The following is a 22,812-nucleotide window of genomic DNA, read 5'->3' as shown; positions in this document are numbered from 1 at the left end:
TCTGATGACTTTAACACATTTGTGAACCTATCAAAACACTCATGTTCCTCAATTTTATTTAGCTTTAGAACCAAAGGGTCAAATCGATCAAAGCAATAGCTGCCTTCTACTGTAAACGTCCATATTTTTGTGCTAGCACTGACCAGCTCAAAAACATATTAGCGGGATCTTGATTTCACGCTGCATGATTGTCAAACCCATTTATAATGTGCAGAGAAGATTGAGAAGATATTTTTGCGGGTTTTAGAATTTGCACTGCTGTAAAAGTAGATATTTTCGCGCGACTAATTTTTTGCGCTTGGCCGCGTAAGAATAGTTTCGCATGTTTTTAATTCCGCGGAATCAAGACAGCACGCACAGGAACATATGGCAAGCAAAAATATTTGTGTGCCTTTATTTTCGTGCTAGTTTCTGGTTGCGCGAAATGCACGAAAATTTCAACTATCACAGTATCATCCAAAATTAGAACAAAATGTGCAAAAATTAATGGACCAACGGAAATTTGAGTGTTTACAGTAGTATTCCTTTGCGTGCACTGTTGGACCATGTCTCAGTTGATGAGTTGACTCTCGGCAGCACTCTTTGCCTTCTCCATGACCAAGAGGAGGTGGTCACAGAACTCCCTGACCGCACCTTGACCGCCAGTCTTCTTGGCCACAAAGCGGGAGGTGGTGACGATGTCCTTCTGGGCATCGGCCGGGGCTCCCCCGATGCCAACTGTCTTCATGCAGTCAAGATCCATGTGGTCGCATCCTGCAGGGTTGCATGTGAGATATGAAAGTTTGACATTTGATGCACCATGTGGTACCCCAGGGTACCATGCTGTATAGCAGCATCTCATGTTTGGAAGCTGTATTTACACGCTGCGATCACGGCCACCAAAATTTAGCACCCAGCGATAGTGATCCCATTACCAATTGTTATGTTTTGTTGTTGTTGTTGTTGTTGTTGTTTGCAATTACAATATTGGAGATGACATTTTGAATTGAGATATTCCTATGTGGGTTCTGGGCTGTCTGGGACACCAAAGCAGGGGCATGGAGCCCATTTGAACAAATAAGGATCCTATCACCCTGGGGATAGTACCTGCCAAGTATGGTGAATTCTGCCCCCGAATTAACTTGAAACTAAAGTCAGCAATGTATGTAAGTACTCATCACACGAACTATTAAAGCTCTATCACTTCTGGTTCTACAGAAAATCTTTATAAGATTCCTTAATGACCTTTAAAGATCATTAATTGTGAGCGCCTTCAGCACCTTGGAGTGGATATGCTGCACATTATAAATGTCTGTATTATCATTACTACTATCATTATCAACGGGGCCCAGGGGACAGGGGGAGGTACGAACTCATGGAACTAAATATCCCTTATAATTTCTGGTTCTAGAGAGGACAGTTTGTAAAAATTCCTTTCATTTTTGGGTTTAATCTGGCGTGGGTCATCCATCACGCGTCGTGTGTTAACTTTTCACATTTTCAGCTTCTTCTTGATAACTCCATGACCCATTTTTACCACGCATGGCAGGTCGCGGACCTAGGGTGAAAGGATCTCAAAATTTTTAACTAGACCCATTGGCTCAGGTGAGTTAAAACCACTAAAAATCCTCACCCATGAAGGCCACCTGACTCCACTCTAATTCCAGCTCTCTCCTCCAGGTGTCCAGCAGGGCCAACTTGCCCTTGGACTCCGTCGCCAGGGTGACGTCGATGCGGTTGGCTAGGTTCACCGTGGTGGCATCTTTCACCTCTGAGATGCAGGAGAACAACAAAGAGGGAAAGAAACAAGAAAGTGAGAGGCATCATTCAACCACTTACAGATACAGACTGGAGCAGAAGAGGCAATTTCTCTAATATTAAATTATCAAAAATCTAATACCAAAAATTTTGACACATTAGCCAGTGACTACCGAGAATGATTCCATTTTGTAGAATATAGATCCTTGCATTTCACATCAGTTTCAACAGGTTCCACGCTGTAAAGTGTAATGCGCCCCCCCCCCCAAAAAAAAAAAAAAAAAAATTGTGACACATTAGCCAGTGACGACTGAGAATGATTCCATTTTGTAGAATACAGAACCTTGCATTTCATATCAGTTTCAATAGGTTCCATGTGTAAAGTAATGAACCCCCTTCCCCCTCCCCCCCCCCCCCAAAAAAAAACCCCCAACAACAACAAGAAGCAAACAACAAAATTACTTTGAAGAAACTTACATTGCCCTGTAATGGTGGGCCACACATATTACTTCATTAGATTAGATCCACATCTCTGGCGGGTAGAAACTTAACCCAAATTGGGCCAGACAAGGACACCCCATAGTCCGCACAATACCTACAGAAGCCACACATGAGATATATCCCATAGTTGCAAAGGCAGTGATGCAGCCATCCCCGGAACTTTTTCTGAATGCTTTAATTGCCGAATGCATTTAATCCAAGTGATTTATGCATGGAAATGAAAGGCAATTTTCTCCTCTTCACAATAGTAATTGACCTGCCTAATCCCATGACTTGCCCATCTTTCATTTTTTGTTTTAGAATAAAGAGTAGTTGTGCTGTCAATTTGCATGCACTCGTGGGGAAAGTGGCTGGCCTCCTCGGGCCATTGTGCCCACGTGTGCAATGGCCTGATAATTTGGCACAAAAGGAGGAAGGGAGTGGTTTAAACTGATCTCACGTGAGATGATTCTGATCTTCACACCCTTGTCCTTCAGCATTTTGATGCCGATGGAGTCACTCAGGTTGAACGACCGGAACTCCTCCCCTGCCAAAGCACATGCACAAAAAGATTTTCAGTTAACCCTAACTTAGTAGGCCGGGCTATTTAGGTAGATCACAGAGCCGGGGGGGGGGGGGGGGGGCCTCCCAGGCCCCCCCTCCAGATCTCGGCCGTCGACTGCGCGATCGCAACGAAATTTGGCACACACGTTGCCTATGATGTAATCTAAAGTACCATGAAGTTAAATTTTAAAGAAATTATTATTTATGCTAAATTATGCTAATTTATGCGTAATGCTGCATGAAATCAGACAATTTGGTATAAATCACTAAATAAAGCTCAAAATGGGCACATTTTTTGTGGAAATATTCTTTTCAGTGTCCTGAGCAAATATAAGAGAAAAAAAATTACGACATCAGAAAAAATTTCCTAAGTATTTTATTGTTTTTTTGAATTTCTTATGTATTTCATTATTTTTTCGACTTTATGTTTTTCATTGTTTTTTTGATGAAACTTGTCCGCGACATTGTTCCGAACAAGAAAATATGTTATTAATTGATTTTAGTCCATAAAACCTCAAAATAATCATGCTTTTATGAAATTTGCCTGTAAGCAGAGTTTGCATTGAAATTGTACACGAATTCACGTTTTTGAGCAATTTTTGGTCTGATATGCACGTAAATATTCATGCGCAACTTCAGAACCGCGCGCCCGGGTATCGCAAATTTGGTGTCAAAAGATGCGGGAGACTCGAAAGAAAAAAGTCACGAAACGTCACGGCGATAGCTTTTCGCGTTAGCGATACATCGCGCGGAACGTCGAGGGGGGGCCTCGGAGGCCCCCCCCCCCCCCCCCCGGCCAGGGTTAAAATCTGTTGTCGGAAAAAGTATCTGGGTGAGAACTACTGTATACACCATACATTTAGCTAGTCTAAATTTTTGGAAATCGGGACTTCCCGATAATTTCACAAGTGGATGATTTCGTGATTGTGGATTACACTACTGAATTGAGAAATGTATGTGTGCATGTTACATTCATTTCGAAATCAGAGTTTGTCGGTGAACTTGAAATGTGAGAAAGGAGAGGGAGGTGATAAACTTCATATCTAGTTACATGGGACGGAGTTTTTGGTAACATTCCTGCCTGACACTAGGCTGAAACCAGCTATATAGGTAAACTAGAGCCAGTTCCTGAGTATGTTTTAAGTGTGCGTTTGCATGTGTGTGTACATATGTGTGTGTGTGTGTGTGTGTGTGTGTGTGTGTGTGTGTGTGTGTGCATGCACATGTGTTTGCCGTGTTTGTATACCAGTATATAGTTCTGAGTGTGTCTGTGTGTGTGGGTGGGTGTAAGAATAAACCATGTCAATTTATTTTACCTACAAACTCATTTACAGCTTCCAAATTGTTACAAACAGCTGACAAACTTTACTTATGATTTTATACAAAATAATATTACTCATCTGGACTGCTGTCGGGTGACATTTAATGAAAAATAATGAACTTTATTATCTTCATCTTTCTGTGCCTGTGTTCAGGACAGACACAGTATACTGCCGATATAATGACCATAGCTATAAAGAAATTCTTGTTTTCTACAACAAAGTAAAAAATGAAGGTCCAAAAATTATCATCTACCGTAAAACCCAAAATGTTTGCATGCATTTCAATTTCACGAATTTCATGAGAGCCAAGATTCACAAAATTAAAGTGCATGCGAAAGTTATTGTCTACATTATGCACTGAACGCCAGTGGCATTCTCTGAAAATTTTTTGCCACGAACATGTCTTGCTTAACAGTATATATCTCTGCATATTACACTCTTTGGCTATGATATTTCGATAACACAAAAGAACACTATTGGTCCTGAGGACCTCATTATAACAGGAGATGTCTGTACCCAGTGGAAAAAAAAAAATGAAAATGATGCTAATGAAATAAAGAAAGAAACAAGATTACTTGTTCTCTTGTCAACTTGTATGTCAGACTTACAGAGGACAAGTTACATGTGATACAGAACTCGGCAACTTTCAGTAGAGAAACAGGCACTTTTATTGCTTGGCACACAGTGCTAAAGATTAGTACAGCTGGGTCAATAAATCATGCGGTTGATGTGAGGAATAAGAAGGTATACAAGAGTAATTTATAGACTATGACCCAGATGGCAAGCCTGATATTTGTTCATTTATTCCTGTTACTGTAGCAAATTTTGATTGCAGTTGGTGGGTTATAAATCAACATGAACACATGTTGCATGTTTATTGCAGCACTGTTTTTCTTCATTTATATTCTCACTGAAAAAAAAAAAAGAAGTGTGTGTGATGTGTACTTGTATAGTAATAAGTTAAAAAATCAAGATGGAGGATCCTACTAATAACACAAATTTTTAAATTTGTGCAATGGCCCGTTTCATAAAACTTGTTATCAGTGACAACTGCCACATTTCTATGACAAATTTGCCCTCAGCCAATCAGATGCAAGGATTTCAGAAGCATATAACAACTATTGACCGATTCAGGTTCGTTGAGGGCAGCAGACATTTTACGGCACAGGGCGCAGCCATAGTGGGTGTATCAGCCGACCCCCCCTGCTCTCCCCCACCCCGGGGCAACATGTTTACACGCACTTGTAACAAAGGTTCGCGCACTAAGCAAGCATTCGCGCACTCAGTACGAGACGCCTATTGGCTAAAGCAGTTTTTCATTCTGCGCACGTGCTAATGTAGGGAGAGGGGTGGGGGAGTGCGGAGGGGGGGGTCGGCTGATACACCCACTATGGCTGCGCCCATGCCAAAAATACACATAGCGCGTCACAGAATCGGTCAATAGTAACTTCTCACTGATAACAAGTTTTATGATACAGGGCCTGGAGTGTCTATCCTGACCTTTTGCAGTGAAGTTGATCTGGTTGTCTATGAGAACTCCGTCAGATGCAAACACCACCAGCTTCACGCCCTGGGGTTTAGTCTTGCCAAAGTAGCCGTACTTGATGACGCGCTGCTCCGCGATTGGCCAGTCGATGTCGGTGTCAATGTCGACACTGTATTCGGGATGCATTTCGCAGTAGCCAACCCTGGAGAGTAAATAACAAGTCATGGTGTCAGTATGCATTACAACAAACAGACAAGCAAAAAAATCAATCAATAAAAATCAATCAAAAATTCAATCAATCCACAATCAATCAATCAATCAAATCAAATCAAATTAACCAACCAACCAACCAACTAACCAAACAACCAATCAATCAATCAATCAATCAATCAATCAATCAATCAATCAATCAATCAACCAACCAACCAAACAAACAACCAACCAACAAACCAACAAACCAAACATCAACCAATCAATCAATCGATCGATCGATCGATCGACCGACCGACCGACCGACCGACCGACCGACCGACCGACCGACCGACCGATCGATCAATCAATCAATCAATCAATCAATCAATCAATCAATCAATCAATCAATCAATCAATCAATCAATCAATCAATCAATCAATCAATCAATCAATCAATCAATCAGACACAGCTGTCTCTGCTCACTTTCCTCCCTGGAAGAGTCCTTGCATAAGAAGTTCCCTCGTCGCAAAATAGAAGGACCCATTTTCATACAGCTCGCCAGGCCAATCCTGTCTGCGAGGGCGCTTCGCCGGGTTCAGGTTTTCTGGGCTGGTGCCCTTTTCTGCTCAAATAAGCACAAACAATACACACAGAATACAAGTTTACCTATATCCGTCGAAAGGTCAACAAATTTGTAATTATATTTACACTGAATTACCATGAAAAAAAAAATGTAAATCATTAAAGTCTTCTATTGTGCTACATTGATCTATTTTTCTCATCAATTTATAGCACTGAAATTATGAGCGAGCATGACATACAGTTTCACTGACACTCATTTCCTTACACTATTTTTGGCATATATGTGTGCAGGGGGGGGGGTTGTATTGATATGGCCTGCTGAAATCATTCATAAATGTTTGTGGCTATGGCAGGAAATTCTACAGCAACAGAAAAAAAAAAAAGAGAACCTAATATGGAGACAGCTTCAGGCAGGAAAATTGAAGTCAAGGCTAGGTTTCTTCTGCTGGGCTCTCCTCAGCAGGTGTTTCCTCTTGTTGTTTTGTTGTTTTTGATTTTGGTCAAGATCAAATTCAGATTAAATTTCTGTCAAGTACCATAACACCATAAAAACACCAGTGTTTCTGCCATTAAAAAAACAACAACAACAACAAAGTATCAACTTGCATTCATTCTTCTATTACGCACAATGATATAAAATTAATCATCCACTCTCAGAGGTACCTAAAATGCATGCAGGAACACTGCTCTGCGCATGTAATGACTACAACGTGGAATCTCACACAGCAAAAAAGCAGTGTATTTCCTATTCAACCTCATCAGACTGGGCTTTTTTGGCTATGCTACATCAATGGAGGAGGGGGAGAGGGGAAGAATTTCACCTCTGACCTTCAGACAAAGTAGTCTGCGCAAGTGCTGAAATAATGCTGGGCATTGAATAAAATCCTCACGGCATGTGGTGATTTTTATCACAATGCAAGATGCATGCTGCTTTGCTGTTTTGTGTCGTTAACTTCTTTCTTTCCTGGCTCATTGGTTGTCGGTGCAGGGGAGGATCCAGGAATTCTGTAAAGGGTGGCGCAGAGCGCAGGAGTTTAAGCAACCGAGCCTGAGCCAGCGAAGCGAGTGAGGAGGGGAGGGTGACAGAGGGGGGTATCTCCCCTCCTGCGGTAGAGAGATTTTTTTATGAGAAAAAAAAAAATGTTGGTCATGGTGCGTTTTCATGTATACTTTTGGTATAAAAAAAAAAACAAAAAAACAATTAAAGGGGCTGGTGCCCCCCCCCCCCCACTGCTTCTCAGTGCTCCAATACCTTTGTTTTTGTTGTTGTTGTTGCTGTTGTTGTGCTTCAGTTATTTGAGCTTGTCTTTCATATTTGTCACAACAGCCTAATATATGTTATAAATGCACTTGTTTATTGCCTTTTCCGCTTTTATTATTTTGTATTACACCGACTTCTTGTAATTACTGTATTTGAAAGAATTCATGTGATATTGGATATAAAATTAAACTGAATTGAATTGAACACCCCATTACTGCTGGCACAACAATAAACTTTGACAGAGCAGACAGCAAAGAGGAGAGGAAATAATGCTAGGCATTATACTCTTACAAGCACAGATACACACAGATTCACAGGCTCTAAAGCCATTATGCAGCAACAACATGAACTACCATACACTGAAAGAAACAAGGAAAAGTAGAAATTACGCGGTGCGTAATATATGTCCCCGCCGGAAGTAGCATTTAGTAGCAAAATGTACAATATAGGTAAAAAGATCAAGGTCAAAGGTCAAAGAAGTCAAAGGTCAAAATTCTATGTAGAAGTTTTGAAGCCCTCACCTAGTGCCATCACATAAAGCAAACGGAATCGAAATCGGGTTAGAAATGGCGAAGGAGTAGCATTTTGTAGCCAATGTACAATATAGGTAAAAAATCAAGGTCAAAGGTCAAAGAAGTCAAAGGACAAAATTCTGTGTAGAAGTTTTGAAGCCCTCACCTAGTGCCATCACATAAAGCAAACGGAATCGAAATCGGGTTAGAAATGGCGAAGGAGTAGCATTTAATAGCAAAATGTACAATACAGGTCAAAAATCAAGGTCAGAGGTCAAAGAAGTCAAAGGTCAAAATTCTGTGTAGAAGTTTTGAAGCCCTCACCAAGTGCCATCACTTAAAGCAAACGGAATTGAAATCGGGTTACAAATGGCGAAGGAGTAGCATTTTGTAGCAAAATGTACAATTTAGGTCAAAAATCAAGGTCAAAGGTCAAAGAAGTCAAAGGTCAAAATTCTGTGTAGAAGTTTTGAAGCCCTCACCTAGTGCCATCATATAAAGCAAACGGAATCGAAATCGGGTTAGAAATGGCGAAGGAGTAGCATTTTGTAGCCAATGTACAATATAGGCAAAAAATCAAGGTCAAAGGTCAAAGAAGTCAAAGGTCAAAATTCTGTGTAGAAGTTTTGAAGTCCTCACCTAGTGCCATCATATAAAGCAAACGGAATCAAAATCGGGTTAGAAATGGCGAAGGAGTAGCATTTTGAAGCAAAATGTACAATATAGGTCAAAGGTCAAGGTCAAAGGTCACAACTGAAATTCTTTATAGAAGTTTCAAAGCTCCCATGTAGTGCTATCATATAAAGCAAACAGAATCAAAATCGGGTTAGAAATGGCGAAGGAGTAGCATTTTGAACATTTTGATCACACACGGACGCACGGACGGACGCACGGACGGACGGACGGACACACGGACGGACACACGGACACACGGACACACACACGTACGGAGCCCGTTTCATAGTCCCCTGCTCGAACTCGTTCGGCGGGGACAATGAAATGAAATGCAATGCAATGCTCATAAACACTATATAACAAGCCCATACACCTCTACATTGACCCTATAGACTTATTGTCCCCGCCGAACGAGTTCGAGCAGGGGACTATGAAACGGGCTCCGTACGTGTGTGTGTCCGTGTGTCCGTCCGTCCGTGTGTCCGTGTGTCCGTGTGTCCGTGTGTGCGTCCGTGTGTGATCAAAATGTTCAAAATGCTACTCCTTCGCCATTTCTAACCCGATTTTGATTCTGTTTGCTTTATATGATAGCACTACATGGGAGCTTTGAAACTTCCATACAGAATTTCAGTTGTGACCTTTGACCTTGACCTTTGACCTTTATTGTACATTTTGCTTCAAAATGCTACTCCTTCGCCATTTCTAACCCGATTTTGATTCCGTTTGCCTTATATGATGGCACTAGGTGAGGGCTTCAAAACTTCTACACAGAATTTTGACCTTTGACTTCTTTGACCTTTGACCTTGATTTTTGACCTATATTGTACATTGCCTACAAAATGCTACTCCTTCGCCATTTGTAACCCGATTTTGATTCCGTTTGCTTTATGTGATGGCACTAGGTGAGGGCTTCAAAACTTCTACACAGAATTTTGACCTTTGACTTCTTTGACCTTTGACCTTGATTTTTGACCTGTATTGTACATTTTCCTACCAAATGCTACTCCCTCGCCATTTCTAACCCGATTTCGATTCCGTTTGCTTTATGTGATGGCACTAGGTGAGGGCTTCAAAACTTCTACACAGAATTTTGACCTTTGACTTCTTTGACCTTTGACCTTGATTTTTTTACCTATATTGTACATTGGCTACAAAATGCTACTCCTTCGCCATTTCTAACCCGATTTCGATTCCGTTTGCTTTATGTGATGGCACTAGGTGAGGGCTTCAAAACTTCTTCATAGAATTTTGACCTTTGACCTCTTTGACCTTTGACCTTCATCTTTTTACCTATGTTGTACATTTTGCTACTGAATGCTACTTCTGGCGGGGACATATATTACGCACCGCGTAATTTCTACTTTTCCTTGTCTCCTCATGTTCTCATCAACATGAGTGTGCATTGCATGCACACTGCATGCAGATCTCAACCCACACTATGAGCTTTACTGATCCTAAGCCACTACATGGCATGATGAATGGAATTGCCACCATTTGCAAACACCAGTAAAGATCACATACTATTAAACTATCATTTGTCTATGTGTACATTGATATTGACACTCAGATTGCAATTTCCTCTTATTCAATGCCGGAATCAATTCATTTGCACCAATAAACCAGCCGACTGATGCTATCAAATGTTTATAGCATACCTCTTAATAGTACACAGTGAGAGATGTATCCACTTGGCAACCTTGTGGGAGTTATGTTGTTTTTTAGGGCACAGCACCCAGGGAATATATTTGTGTGCAGGGAAGAATACACAATAGTTCTGGTACGCCTGCAAAATCGTATATAATCACATATGCCTAAGAATTGTGTGGAATAACAAGTCTGTACATTAATAACAAGATATTTGTTGGATAACAACGAAAATGCGAAATATTAACCAAAAAGGTTTGTATTTCAGAACTTACCCTATCAGGGTCAGGTAAACTCAGACTCGGGGAAAACTCGGCCTCGCTTTGACGGCGGGCCAAGTTGTCCTTCTGGATTGTACAGTGTTGTGCTATGGGAGTACTTCGCGTTTAAGCTGGTCGCAGTTATGGGCCGCATTGATACAATGCGCGCATCAAAGAACCTCTTTTGCATGTATACAAAATGAATGTGCGCCTATGTATAGAATACGGCGATCTCGAACTGCGTGTTATTTGTTTGAAATAGGGCCGAGTTGTCCCTGAGACCGAGTTCTCCTGGATCCTTCTGGAATAAAAGTCGGTATACCGACTTTTACTCTTGATTTCAAAATACTCCAAAACAACTCATCTTCTAGGCAAATCGCGTCAGCCAGGTAAGTTTCTTGGTAGCCTCTTTCAAAATATTGCAAGCAAATATGAAATGGTGCAAGACGGGTTCTCAAACCCTTGCCAGAACTATGTTTTCACTTTAAAAAGGACTGTCAAGCATAATAATACAACAGACACAGCAATGTTTATATAGTTTAGATAATTGCACATCATTTAATTCTACTCAGCAGTAGCCAGACAACTTCTGGGGTTACCAATAATGTGACATCACTGGAGGCAATTTAATGGTTTTAACCCTTGCTGTATCAGTCACATGATTGCATCATGTCCTATGACTGACTACTATGTACATGTATATAAGACCCGTCATATAATATTTTCGCTTGTTTCTGACTAGAAAGCTTGTTAAAGGCTTGCCCCAGATGGTACAACTGTAGCATGAGTGCATCCAATCTAGAGGCCAAGTTAGAACTTACGAGAAAAATGGTTTATCACAACTACACAAATTTGCTACCAAGATCACACAGGTATTGCTATTCTTTGACAGAAATTTCATTTCATTTCATTAATTAATTTCCTCACAAATTGATAATGCTCTTATTTGTAACATCCTACAGAGATGAATGAAAAGTAAGAACACATATTTTGTAAATTCAGTCCAATAAAGACTATAATAATATTCCATGACACAAAATAAATTTACATCAGTCTAGTGTATGTTACATTCATGTGGGGGGAACCTATAGAAACAGATGCTTGTGGGGGTAGGTACATAGAAAAACAGTCAAACAAAATCAGTTATACTCCCATGCACACACTGCTTGAACGCAAAAAGGCATCTGAACAAGCATGCATGCACATACACAGCACATAACAAAGAGAAAAGAATGAGAAAGGGGAATGCCTTTTATGACTTAAAAGGAAGTTGGGAACATATTCTCCATCACTGTTGACGTAGCACTGTGGGCATTTTTTTTCCTTCCCTTCGAAAGCTACTACACTGAATGTTAAAAAAAAAAAATGTTGGCTTAACTTTACAATGCAACATAAATCAGGCTGGCTTTAGATAGAAATGTCTTTGTGTACCTTTCCACGGCTGACAATGTGTCCTTCAACTCAACGTCAAGTAATTAAATGTGTGTGTGTGTGTGCATGTGCACGTGTGTGTGCAGAGAAAAAAACAATATACACTGGAATAGTGCTTCGACACATCATTGAAAATGGCTCTTTTAATGAGATGCATGTTCGCTTGTGTTGATGTAACATCATATTAAAGGGATCGTATAGTTTTGGTTTAGACCTAACTTCCATTTTCTAATTTCTTTTTTTGTGTGTGAGATAATGAGAAACCTCTTATGAAATATTAAAGAGCGTGTAATTCCCAGAGGGATTCAGCATTTAGTGAAAATTGGTCTGAAATGGCTGAGATATCCAAAACAGAGCAATCCTAATAAAAGGTGGGACCTACATTTTTATTAGGATCACCTTGTTTTCATACTTTGTTTTTGGATATCTCTGCCATCCTAAGACTGATTTTTCATCCTATAAACTTTGAATTCCTCTTTACATAGGACGGTATGCTCTGTTTTATTTCATAAGTGGTTTCTTGGTATCTCGCAAAAAGTTAAAAGCCCAATCCTCATCTCCACCAACACTGTACCATCCCTTAAAGGCACATGGTCCCAGTGGTTTTAGTCAAATGCGTATGCGGGCACACGGCGCAAGTTTCCTATTGAGACCTACGCTATTGACTCCTCTTTAGCGCTTACGTTGTGACCCACTTCCCCGAGTCCGAAGAAGTCCGATCCACTGTAGTCAGTGGTCCGATTACAGTTCGGCTCACGAATTGGCTGTGGGGGATGATAGCTTTAGCAAACTTCTTTTGTGATGTCATAATAAGAACCACATATGCACGCACCCTGGCATTACTACAGACTGCGTGATGCGCAGAGGAGACAACGAAGACAACGTTACCTAGCAACACCTATGCGCTTTACTCTTGATGAGAGCTCAACTTCGGCAATCTTCGTATCAATGCTAACGGTGATCAGCAGAATCATCAATAGCGCCCTCTGCACTACCGGGACTATGCGCCTTTAAGAGTCAATGACGGCATCCGATCATGGATTCAGTGGCATGCATGAGGCATGTTGAGGAAATTTGCTTTCAGTTGATGCCATTTCAATGCATGCATACAAGTTTGTGCAATCACAGCAGACTGTGACATTAGAATACTAAGTCACATCAAACTATCTTTGAGAATACCATGGCATATCAATACAATACAAAATCATTCCTTTTTTATTTGTTATCTGTTATGTCTAAATCTGCATCATTATTTTGACCTTTTTTTTTTTAATAAATTTAAATATAAGCATTAACTTTGGACATGGATGATACAATGTTCTCTGAAATACGAAGCTTCCATGAATGCATAAACAAAACAAGGCAAGCAAACAAACAAAGTCTGTAATTAGATCAAACAGAATAATATTGTTCCCACTATACATGTTCACATCTCCAAGTTTATTTTACAAAACATACTAACCAGCCCACACACTTTTCAAGAATTCCAAATACATCTTTGGATTTTTCCTCTTTTTTTTTCTTAGATATGGGACAATGACTTAAAAACCCCCTCTGTTTTCAGTACATAAAAATGTAGAATAATGTAAATCAGCAAAAATTCCTCTGAGCTCTGAACTGTGAAATGCTTTGTTTGGTTACAATACCTTTTCAGTATTTTTCTTTCTTTCTGAATTACAATGAATTATGCAATTGAGGCTACTGCTTAAAATAGCAGCCTATTGTGTATGAGTGTTTTGCAACAGTTTGTGTAATGATCTGGAAAGTGATGTAACAGAAGGCTGTACAATATGAACATTTCTGTACACACCGAGAGAAGGGTGTGAGTGCAAAGAGAAAATGCTCAGGATCTAGACAAAAACTCTGGAAGACTTTGCCTCTCTGGTCTACCCCTTTATACCACCAGTTACATTGTGCACAAATGGGTTGCCATGGTAATGGAGGAGTTAAGAGGAACCCTTAGTGGTCTGGAGGTGGCCCCACTGCCACTCTCTATTTTATAACCTGAATATAAGGAACTATGATCGGTTGGGTAGGTAGGCTGCTATAAAGCACTAACTACTGTATAGGCTGTTATTTTCACGAGGGTTTAATTTTCGCGAATTTCGCGAATTGCAGTTGGATCGCGAATATAACAACACACAAAAGTGTCAGTGGATTTACGATAGCATCGTGTCAATTCGCGAAAACAACACCTTGTGAAAATGCCTGCGACCTCCTCGTGTACGCGAATATGACGGCTTATACAGTATGCCCTCCATCCTTTGATGACATCACATTATCTTACCATCATCTTTGGAGACTTCTGTCCACCTGAAGAGGTGTCTCCTCGTCACAGAGAAGACGGAGTCGTAGCCAAGGTTCTTCATCATGTGACCGGCTAGCTGGAGGTGGAATGGGTGTAGGCATGGAGATGTGCACTGGATCTGACCAACCTGTGTCACCTCTGTCCACAAAATAAGATTAGATTGAAACATATAAAGAATAAATGAGTGCCTTTATTTCAAAATCATGGTTGAGAAAATGTAGTGAAATGAGAGTACCAGGCCCTAGCGCGAAAATAAAAACACACGAATATTTTTGCCTGCTCTATGTTTCAGTAGTGGCTGTCTTGATTCCGCAGAATTAAAAACACGCAAAACTCTTCTTGCCAAGCCGAGCGCGAAAAATTAGTCGCACGAAAATATCCACTTTTACAGTAGTTCTACACCTCATACACACACCCATTAATATTAATGCATTGTAGTTGTTTCTCCAAAAGAAGTACTGGACCACTGAATAACAAAATTACAGAAATTATTAGAGTGTTACCAATGACTGTCAAATGAAAGTATGCACATGCAAGGTCACATGCATTTCCTGACAGGCAATGAGACACTTTCAACAACAAAGCTTTATTGAAAAAAATATACACTTCCAGCAGTGTATGAAGTTTGTGGTATTCGCAGCATTTCTCTCTTCTTTTTTTTTTTTCTTTTTTTTTTTTTGGGAGTCCCTGGTGATCATTAGTTTGACAAAAATCTATATAGCCATTTTTTTTCACAGGGCATGGTGATGACAATATATAATTTTCCACATAAACTCTACCTACATGATCAATAAAGATTGTTGCAAATTTCATTTTCTAGCTGTTTTTCAAAAGCTACACAGAAGGCTTAAATAAGGAAATGCTTCATTCCACAAAATATCCTTTGAACAGAAAAAGTCCAGCAGGCATAAATATCCAAGAAAACTGAACAACAAATACATGTAATGATGGGAAGTTATCATGAGCTACTGACTAGACTTCAGAAAGAAAGCTTGCCTCCACGATTCAATTATGTCTTGCAGTGTCAATAAGGAGCTGTTGCTTTAGGACAGAAAGTTTGGTGACCATGCTCACACAACTTTCTGTCTTGCCTCTTAGCACTTTTGACCACAAACAGAGGTCAGACACAATACAAAAACATTTATCCCCATTGTTTGTCTTACACTATTTCAGACTTTCAGAGGTTCAATGTCAGAATTTTAATTCAAGGTTTGAAATTCATAATTTTCCGGAAACAATTGTAATCAATCACAGACCACATTTAACTTCAGTTCCAGATTGTAGAAACATAACATCATTATTAAACAGTCACTTCAGAGAATATGGTCAGTTTTAGAAGTCACAAATGGATCTTAGTCAGCTGTATTTCTGTCCAGTTTCTATACCAAACACTAAGTCTGCAAAAAATCGTCTACTTGAAACTTGGGTGGACAGCAAGTTACTTGGTTCCTGGTCTATATGGGGTATGAGTTTTGCAGTCGGCCTTCTGCTCACTTTGCCTTATTAGCTCCATTAGAGAAAGCTCCTTAACGCTCCTTAAAGGGATCGTACAGTTTTGGTTGAGACCTAATTTCAAGTTTCTAACATTTTTGGTGAGATAATGAGAAACCTCTTATGAAATATGAAAGAGCATGTAATTCTATGAGGAATTCAACGTTAATTTGATGAAAATTGGTTTTGAAATGGCTGAAATGTCCAAAAAGGAGCAATTCTAATAAAGTGTGGACCCACACTTTATCAGGATCGCTTTGTTTTACTTTGTTTTTGGATGTTTCAGTCATTCCAAACCCGATTTTCATCAAATAAACTTTGAATTCCTCTTAAAATGGTACGCTCTGAACTATATCAAAAGTGTTTTCTTGGTATCTCACAAAAAATAAAAAACCCTATTCTCATCTCCACCAATCCTGTACTATCCCTTTAACAAATGCCAGCACTGGTTCATATACAGCGAATGGTTACGATTGCTATAATCTTAAAATATTGCTGGAATTGTGGGGGGGGGGGGGGAAGGGATGTGCTTGGAAGTCTCTACAAACCTGGGTTTTCGTTGAGGAACTCCTGCACAGCTTCGATGGATGTGGCCTGGTCACGGGCGGAATGCGGACTTCTGCGATGGATCTTGGCGCCCCACTCTTCCGCAATTCGTGCAATCTCGTCGTGGTCTGTCGACACCCACACACTGTCAAACTCTACAACGTACACAAATTCAAGAAGAATCCAAAACACAAAAAAACATCAGCTTGTCTCTCCTTGTGCATGGGTTTTTTTTTTTTACTGTCTGCATTTTAGCAGAATCAGTAGAGGTGTCATAATTGATCACAAAGAACTGACAGGAGTGCAAAGAAGAAGAAGTTTGTAAGCAGAAAAAGTAGCAGAAGGACAACAAGACAGAGAAAGAGAGATACAGAAATAAAAACAATAAAATGAGGAATGATTTGTTGGAAGAAGAAATCTAAAACGACCCAATAGGCCAAATTAGGAAAGGAAGAATAGCAAAAGAAGGATGGACGACAATGAAGCAAGGAGGGCACAAAAGGACAAATAAATTCTCTTGCATCATTTTTCTCTTCATTTCATTTCACAAGCAAGTTTTGCCATTCAGAGCTTCAGTACATATTTGGTAACTGCTATCAAAAGTGTCTTGTTCATGAAGTTAGCCATGTTATAGTTTTCTCTGGAGACACATGCACTGTACGTCTTCAACAAGTTCTTAAACCAGAGTACCTTGGCTATCTTTGAATTTGAAAAACATGTTTTCCCCAAATCTGATCTAATGAGATGTGTCCTGCAAATTTGCAAATTTCCTGCCAAATCTTTCTGGTTGGGAACACTAAGTACTGCGTTTGCAAGTATTGACCGATTCGGGTTCGTTGAGGGCAGCAGACATTTTACGGCACAGGGCGCAGCCATAGTGGGTGTATCAGCCGACCCCCCCTGCTCTCCCCCACCCCCGGGCAACATGTTTACACGCACTTGTAACAAAGGTTCGCGCACTAAGCAAGCATTCGCGCACTCAGTACGAGACGCCTATTGGCTAAAGCAATTTTTCATTCTGCGCGCGTGCTAATGTAGGGAGAGGGGTGGGGGAGTGCGGAGGGGGGGTCGGCTGATACACCCACTATGGCTGCGCCCATGCCAAAAATACACATAGCGCGTCACAGAATCGGTCAATAGACTGAGCTAAATTCTGTTTTTACCAAAGTTCATACAAAGGCAGACTGAGCAAGCAATCGTCATGGGCAGGTGGCCTATAACAAAGGTTGTACATCCCCTAAGCAACATCACAATATTTTCCATGGCTGACAAATTTCTCCCTGCATGGTGTATGAAATTCTACCTTAATACACCATAAAGTTTTTGAAAAACTGACCCCACATCACTTCATAATAAGCTCCCCTTTCATACGGACAAAAATGGTTGGAATTTGTTTTGTTTTTGGGGGGTGGGGCCCAAATAAATTCATATTGCTTCCCTCTCTACCATTTATAAAGGAGTTTCCTGTTTTATTATCCTGAGGAAATGTCTGAATTACCTGCCATTACAATATACCAGCCTATGAAAGGAATTTGATATTCAGGGACCCGTTTCATAAAACTGTTATCAGTGACAACTGGCACTACATTTCTATGACAAATTTGCTCTAGCTGCCAATCAGATGCAAGGATTTCAGTAGCTTGTCACATCTATGACAATTTGTCACTGATGACAAGTTTTATGAAACGGGCCCCAGGACTGCAAAAGGGACACACCAACTTTAAAAAGGCAGGTTCATCAACACGTGAAACGCTTTAAAGGGAATCAAAACGAGCTCTCTCTCTCTCTCTATGGATTGCTTGCTGCAATCAGGCTTGGCTGCATGTAAGGTTTTGGGTCATGAAGACTTTGTGATACTGGAGTGTGATATCAAACTGACTATGGTATGTTTTTTCCCTCTTTTGATGACAATAGCAAGATCTTATTTATCCAGTGTAGTCTCTTCAGTGTTGCCACTGCTCTACCAGAGGGCCCTGCCATTATCATTACCCCAGCGTTGCCAGTTACGGTACCAGGTACCTATACTACACCTGGGTCGAGAGGGACATAGTGGGTAAAAACATTTTGTCCAAGGACATATAAAGCACAGGGCAGGAATTGAACTTGGGTTCTCCGCTTGGGAGTTGGGAGTCTTATCCACTATGCCACAGCGCCCCCACATAGGGGCAATGCACCCAATTGTGTGGTTTCCTTTACAAAGATCATTGGACACACCCTCTTCACTAAACTGAAATTAAATCTATAGGTGTCACGTTAGATTCACTAGGATTGGCATCAATCCTGGCAATTCTTATAGACTATAGTACTTTGTTTTTCTTATCTTTTTTCTGGATGACAGCGAATAAGTTTTGTTCTGTTCACATGATGCTTTCACCGTGCCAGAGAATGCTTGAAGATGCCATCACAGTGTACGGGTAATATAAGGGATTTCTCATGAATTGCTCAGTCATATTGGAATAGAAAAAATAGGAATACCTGTGAAGGGGGGGGGGGGTAATCTTGCTTGAGTTGGGCTTTCATTTGAATGAGCTTGTATTTATCAAAGACAATGAACCCTATACTAACTAAACCATTTAAAGGACCAATGAAATAGTGGTGATACCCTGGTGAAAGAACAAAACAAAATAAAATGAGCCAGAAAAAGAACAAGTCATTTTACAAAGTACTTTTGCTGTTGTTGTCTTTTGTCAGCAGGGTGATTTTTTTTTTCTAAAGAATTCCAGTACAATGGGATTTTCTTTTGTGTGTGTGTGTTTGTTTGCTCTTTTTTTTTTCTTTTCTTTTTTTTTTCTTTTTTTTTAGGTTCTTTAGGTCACAGAATCTAGTCATTCTTGTGAGAGGTGAGGGGAATATGGTCAACACTTTGGTTGGGTTCTACCACTGCAGCCACCCAAGTTTTACAGGGAATTCCCCTTCATGATCACCCTTGGCTGGAATCAATTTAGAGTCTACTGTTAACAAACCGAAACAGTGAATCTAGAAAATGTTACAGTAAATTTGTAATACCGGTATCGAAATACTGGTTTTCCAGACTTGAAGCTTTCTCATTACATATATGATACATTCACTCTCTTGGTCAATAAAATAAATATGGGTAATGATAAATAGCTAATTGTATTAGAACTCCTTTTCTCTATTTCAGTAAAGTCATCATTGCAATGCCAGAAGAACTCTTGAACAGTTTAACAAGAAAAAAGGAAGCAAAAAAGGCTGCTGAAAAACTGCTTAAAAATCCAATAGTGGCGAACCAATGGAGTAAAATGGAGTCAAAAGGGGCCTGAGCTTTCAATCCCAGCAGAATCTTCGTCAGAGGCAAAATGACAAACAGGCAGGGACAGCAATCACATATAAGGACTACACACAACAAGAACAGTCATGGGGAGGGCTAGGGACACAGAGCAAAGAAAACAAAAGGGGAGGGTTGGAGGTCAGGGGCAAGGAGCCCAACAGGTAAATGCAGGGGGATTAAAGGAGGAGGGACAGACAAAAGGTAGAGGAGGGTCAGTGATGATCCCCAGGATCATGGGGGGGGGGGGGGGAGGGAGGAACCTTTGAAGGATAAGGATGAACAGGAGGCAAGATCAAACAAGATGAGGAACAGCAGAGGGATAACAAAAGGAAAAAGAGTGAAATAGCAACAGCAAGAGTACTGAGCAAGCAGCAAGCCCTGACCTGGTGTTCCAAGAAGAGGCAACAAAATGAAAGTAAAAGTCAACCAACAATATGCAAGTTATCAAACATATCAAAGTGTATATTTAATACACTATACACTATAAAATACCCTATTCATCCTTATCCTTTGTCCCTAGCCCTCCCCTGACTGTTCTTCTTGTGTGTAGAATCTAGTCCTTTGATATATATGTGATTGCTGTCCCTGCTAGGATCGAAAGCTCAGGCCCCTTTTGACTCGAAGAAAAAAAGGAATGAAAGAAGTTTAACCTAGGTTATCATTCTTTTTTTTTTTTCATACAAGATGAAACACATACATGAATATTTTCCAAAATTATCTATTTGTGTTAGTTAAGAGGATACTTTTACATGGTGGTTTCATACATGAAACAGCTATAAATAGATCTACAGCCTGTAATCTGGAGAACTTTATAAAAATTGTGTCATCTAAATGTAGTACATGTACTAGACTCTAAGTCATGTCAGTAAAGAGTCAAACATTTACGATAAGTTGTTGACTCATTCACCCATAACTAGAAAATGTTGGGAAAAATGTTCAAAATGATGCCCTTCAAAACCATTTTCCATGTCAAAAACAGATGTGAATTATGCAAGTTAAAATCAATAGGGGCCTACATTATGAGTAACTTTAAACACCAAATTGCCCAATTAATTAGATCTAGATACACTGCACTGTAGGCCTAACATTAGGCCTGCTCATTTTAATCCCAACACAGCATGAAAAAAAAAAAAAAAAAAAAACCACCTCTCCCTACCGCCCCGGTATACCGTGGGAGGGGGACACCACCACCACAACCTGCTACACCCCATCCCTATTAAGCCTTTGTAAATTTAACTGTTAATTGTAACAGTTAAATTATGCTGTCTCGAAAAGAGGGTCGCAGTAACTCACTGATCACGCCCAACCAGTTACCCGTACTGAGTAATAGTTGAGACTTGAGAAACTTGGCATCTAAACTTAAATTTACTCTTTATCATGAGTAAGTAGATCTAACTGAAGCCAGGATTGCCGAGAAATGATTGAGCTGCCATGTAAATGTACTGGAGTTCAGTACCGGTAATGTATGCAGTGAAAGAAAACGTCAGTCATATTAAACGGACTGACACTCGACTGCAGGTAGCCCGACAAGACGCCGTGCGACAGGGCAGGGGCAGGGCAGTTTGGGTCGGAGCGCCCTTAACGCTCCAGCGCGCCGGCTCACTACGCTAGCTAGGCCACTTACCTCCAGAATCCACAGCAGCTCTCAGGGTCCATGCAATTAGAGGTTGACCAGCCAGTGTCTTGATGTTCTTCAAAGGGATGCCTTTGCTACCACCCCTTGCCAAAATAAGAGCGGCGAAACGGCCAGATTCGGATTCTTCGTTTCCAGCCATTGTTGGGTACTACAATCACAACTAGCGGTCATACAAAATCGAGTTTAAACGGAAATGTTAAGGGTGGTCGGTGGGACTAACGTTAGTTGGAGTTTGTCTGTTCTATAGCGATATGGCATCGATCGTCAGTTTTCGTACCGCGGTGCGCGATGCGGTACGACGGTGCGGTCGCGTAGTCGGTACGTACCATAGAGCTCTATTATACGGCGATATGTAAATACAGCTGCTCTATGGTACGTACGGTGTCGTCCACTGATCTCCCCAGGCAGGGGAGGTGTCGTCACTCCAGTAGTGGCGTGAGGCATATTATTTATGGAACGCCGAAGCGTACATATACATAAACCACGCAGACTCCTTCACTCGTGATTTATAAGGACAGTGCAACTGTACTGAGAACTCGTACCATGATCGTGCAGGTAGCAAAAAAAAGAAGAAAAAAAAAAAAAAAAACACCAAAAAAAAAACCACCAAAAAAAAAAAACACCTAAAAAACAAAACAAAACAAAACAAAACAAAACAAAACAAAAAACAAACAAAAAACCAAAAAACGGAACCAGACGCAGATGAGATCGAGCGTATACGAACGCGACGACAGTTTAACAGTCGCCACGCTGTTCCTTAATGAATACTCGATGATAAAATATTAATAATAATAATAATAATGGTTTTGGTTGAGATTGGGCTTCAGGTTTCCAACATCTTTTTTAAGGTAATTAGATAAACCTCTTACGAAATATGAAAGAGCATGTAATTCTAAGAGCAATTCAACCTTTATTAATTTTGATGAAAATTGGTTTTGAAATGACTGAGATATATCCCAAATAGTGCGATCCTAATAAAAGATGGGACCCACCTTTTATTAGGATCGCTTTGTTTTTCTTTGTTTTTGGATATCTCAGCCATTTCAAAACCGATTTTCATCATCACGTAATAAAAAAATTGTATGCTCTTTAGCATTTCATATACAGTTGTTTGTAATTATCTAGCACCAAAAAAAAAAACAAAAAAAAAATGACTCCTCACCTCAACCAATACTATACCAACCCTTTAACCAAATGACCACTGGGTGAAATTAACACGAATCAGATTCTTCTTCTTCTTCTTCTGCAAAGTCTGCCTCCTTCAATAGACTGAAGATTCTTGCAGACTGGTGCTATAATGCAATTTATTTACAGATATTTACAAGCACATGGAAAATTTGACGAAATAAAACCAAAAAAAAAAAAAAGAAAGAAACTAGCCACTGTGATCAACCA

General features: G+C 40.2%; 1 protein-coding gene across 1 annotated transcript; it reads right to left on the bottom strand.

Moving 5' to 3' along the window:
• Positions 1–550: 550 nt before the first annotated feature.
• On the bottom strand, positions 551–21,572 carry LOC140232001 (N-acylneuraminate cytidylyltransferase-like). Its single transcript, XM_072312153.1, has 8 exons — positions 21,406–21,572; positions 16,495–16,647; positions 14,435–14,593; positions 6,266–6,404; positions 5,604–5,791; positions 2,678–2,764; positions 1,613–1,750; positions 551–753 (listed from the first exon to the last, which is right to left on the bottom strand). Exons 1-8 carry the CDS (start codon positions 21,554–21,556, stop codon positions 551–553), a joined length of 1,218 nt encoding a protein of 405 aa, XP_072168254.1. The 5' UTR covers positions 21,557–21,572.
• Between the last annotated feature and the right edge of the window lie 1,240 nt (positions 21,573–22,812).

This window comes from Diadema setosum, chromosome 8 (assembly GCF_964275005.1).
Source record: "Diadema setosum chromosome 8, eeDiaSeto1, whole genome shotgun sequence".
NCBI classification, from domain to species: domain Eukaryota; kingdom Metazoa; phylum Echinodermata; class Echinoidea; order Diadematoida; family Diadematidae; genus Diadema; species Diadema setosum.
This window is presented reverse-complemented; position numbering and strand designations above follow the sequence as displayed.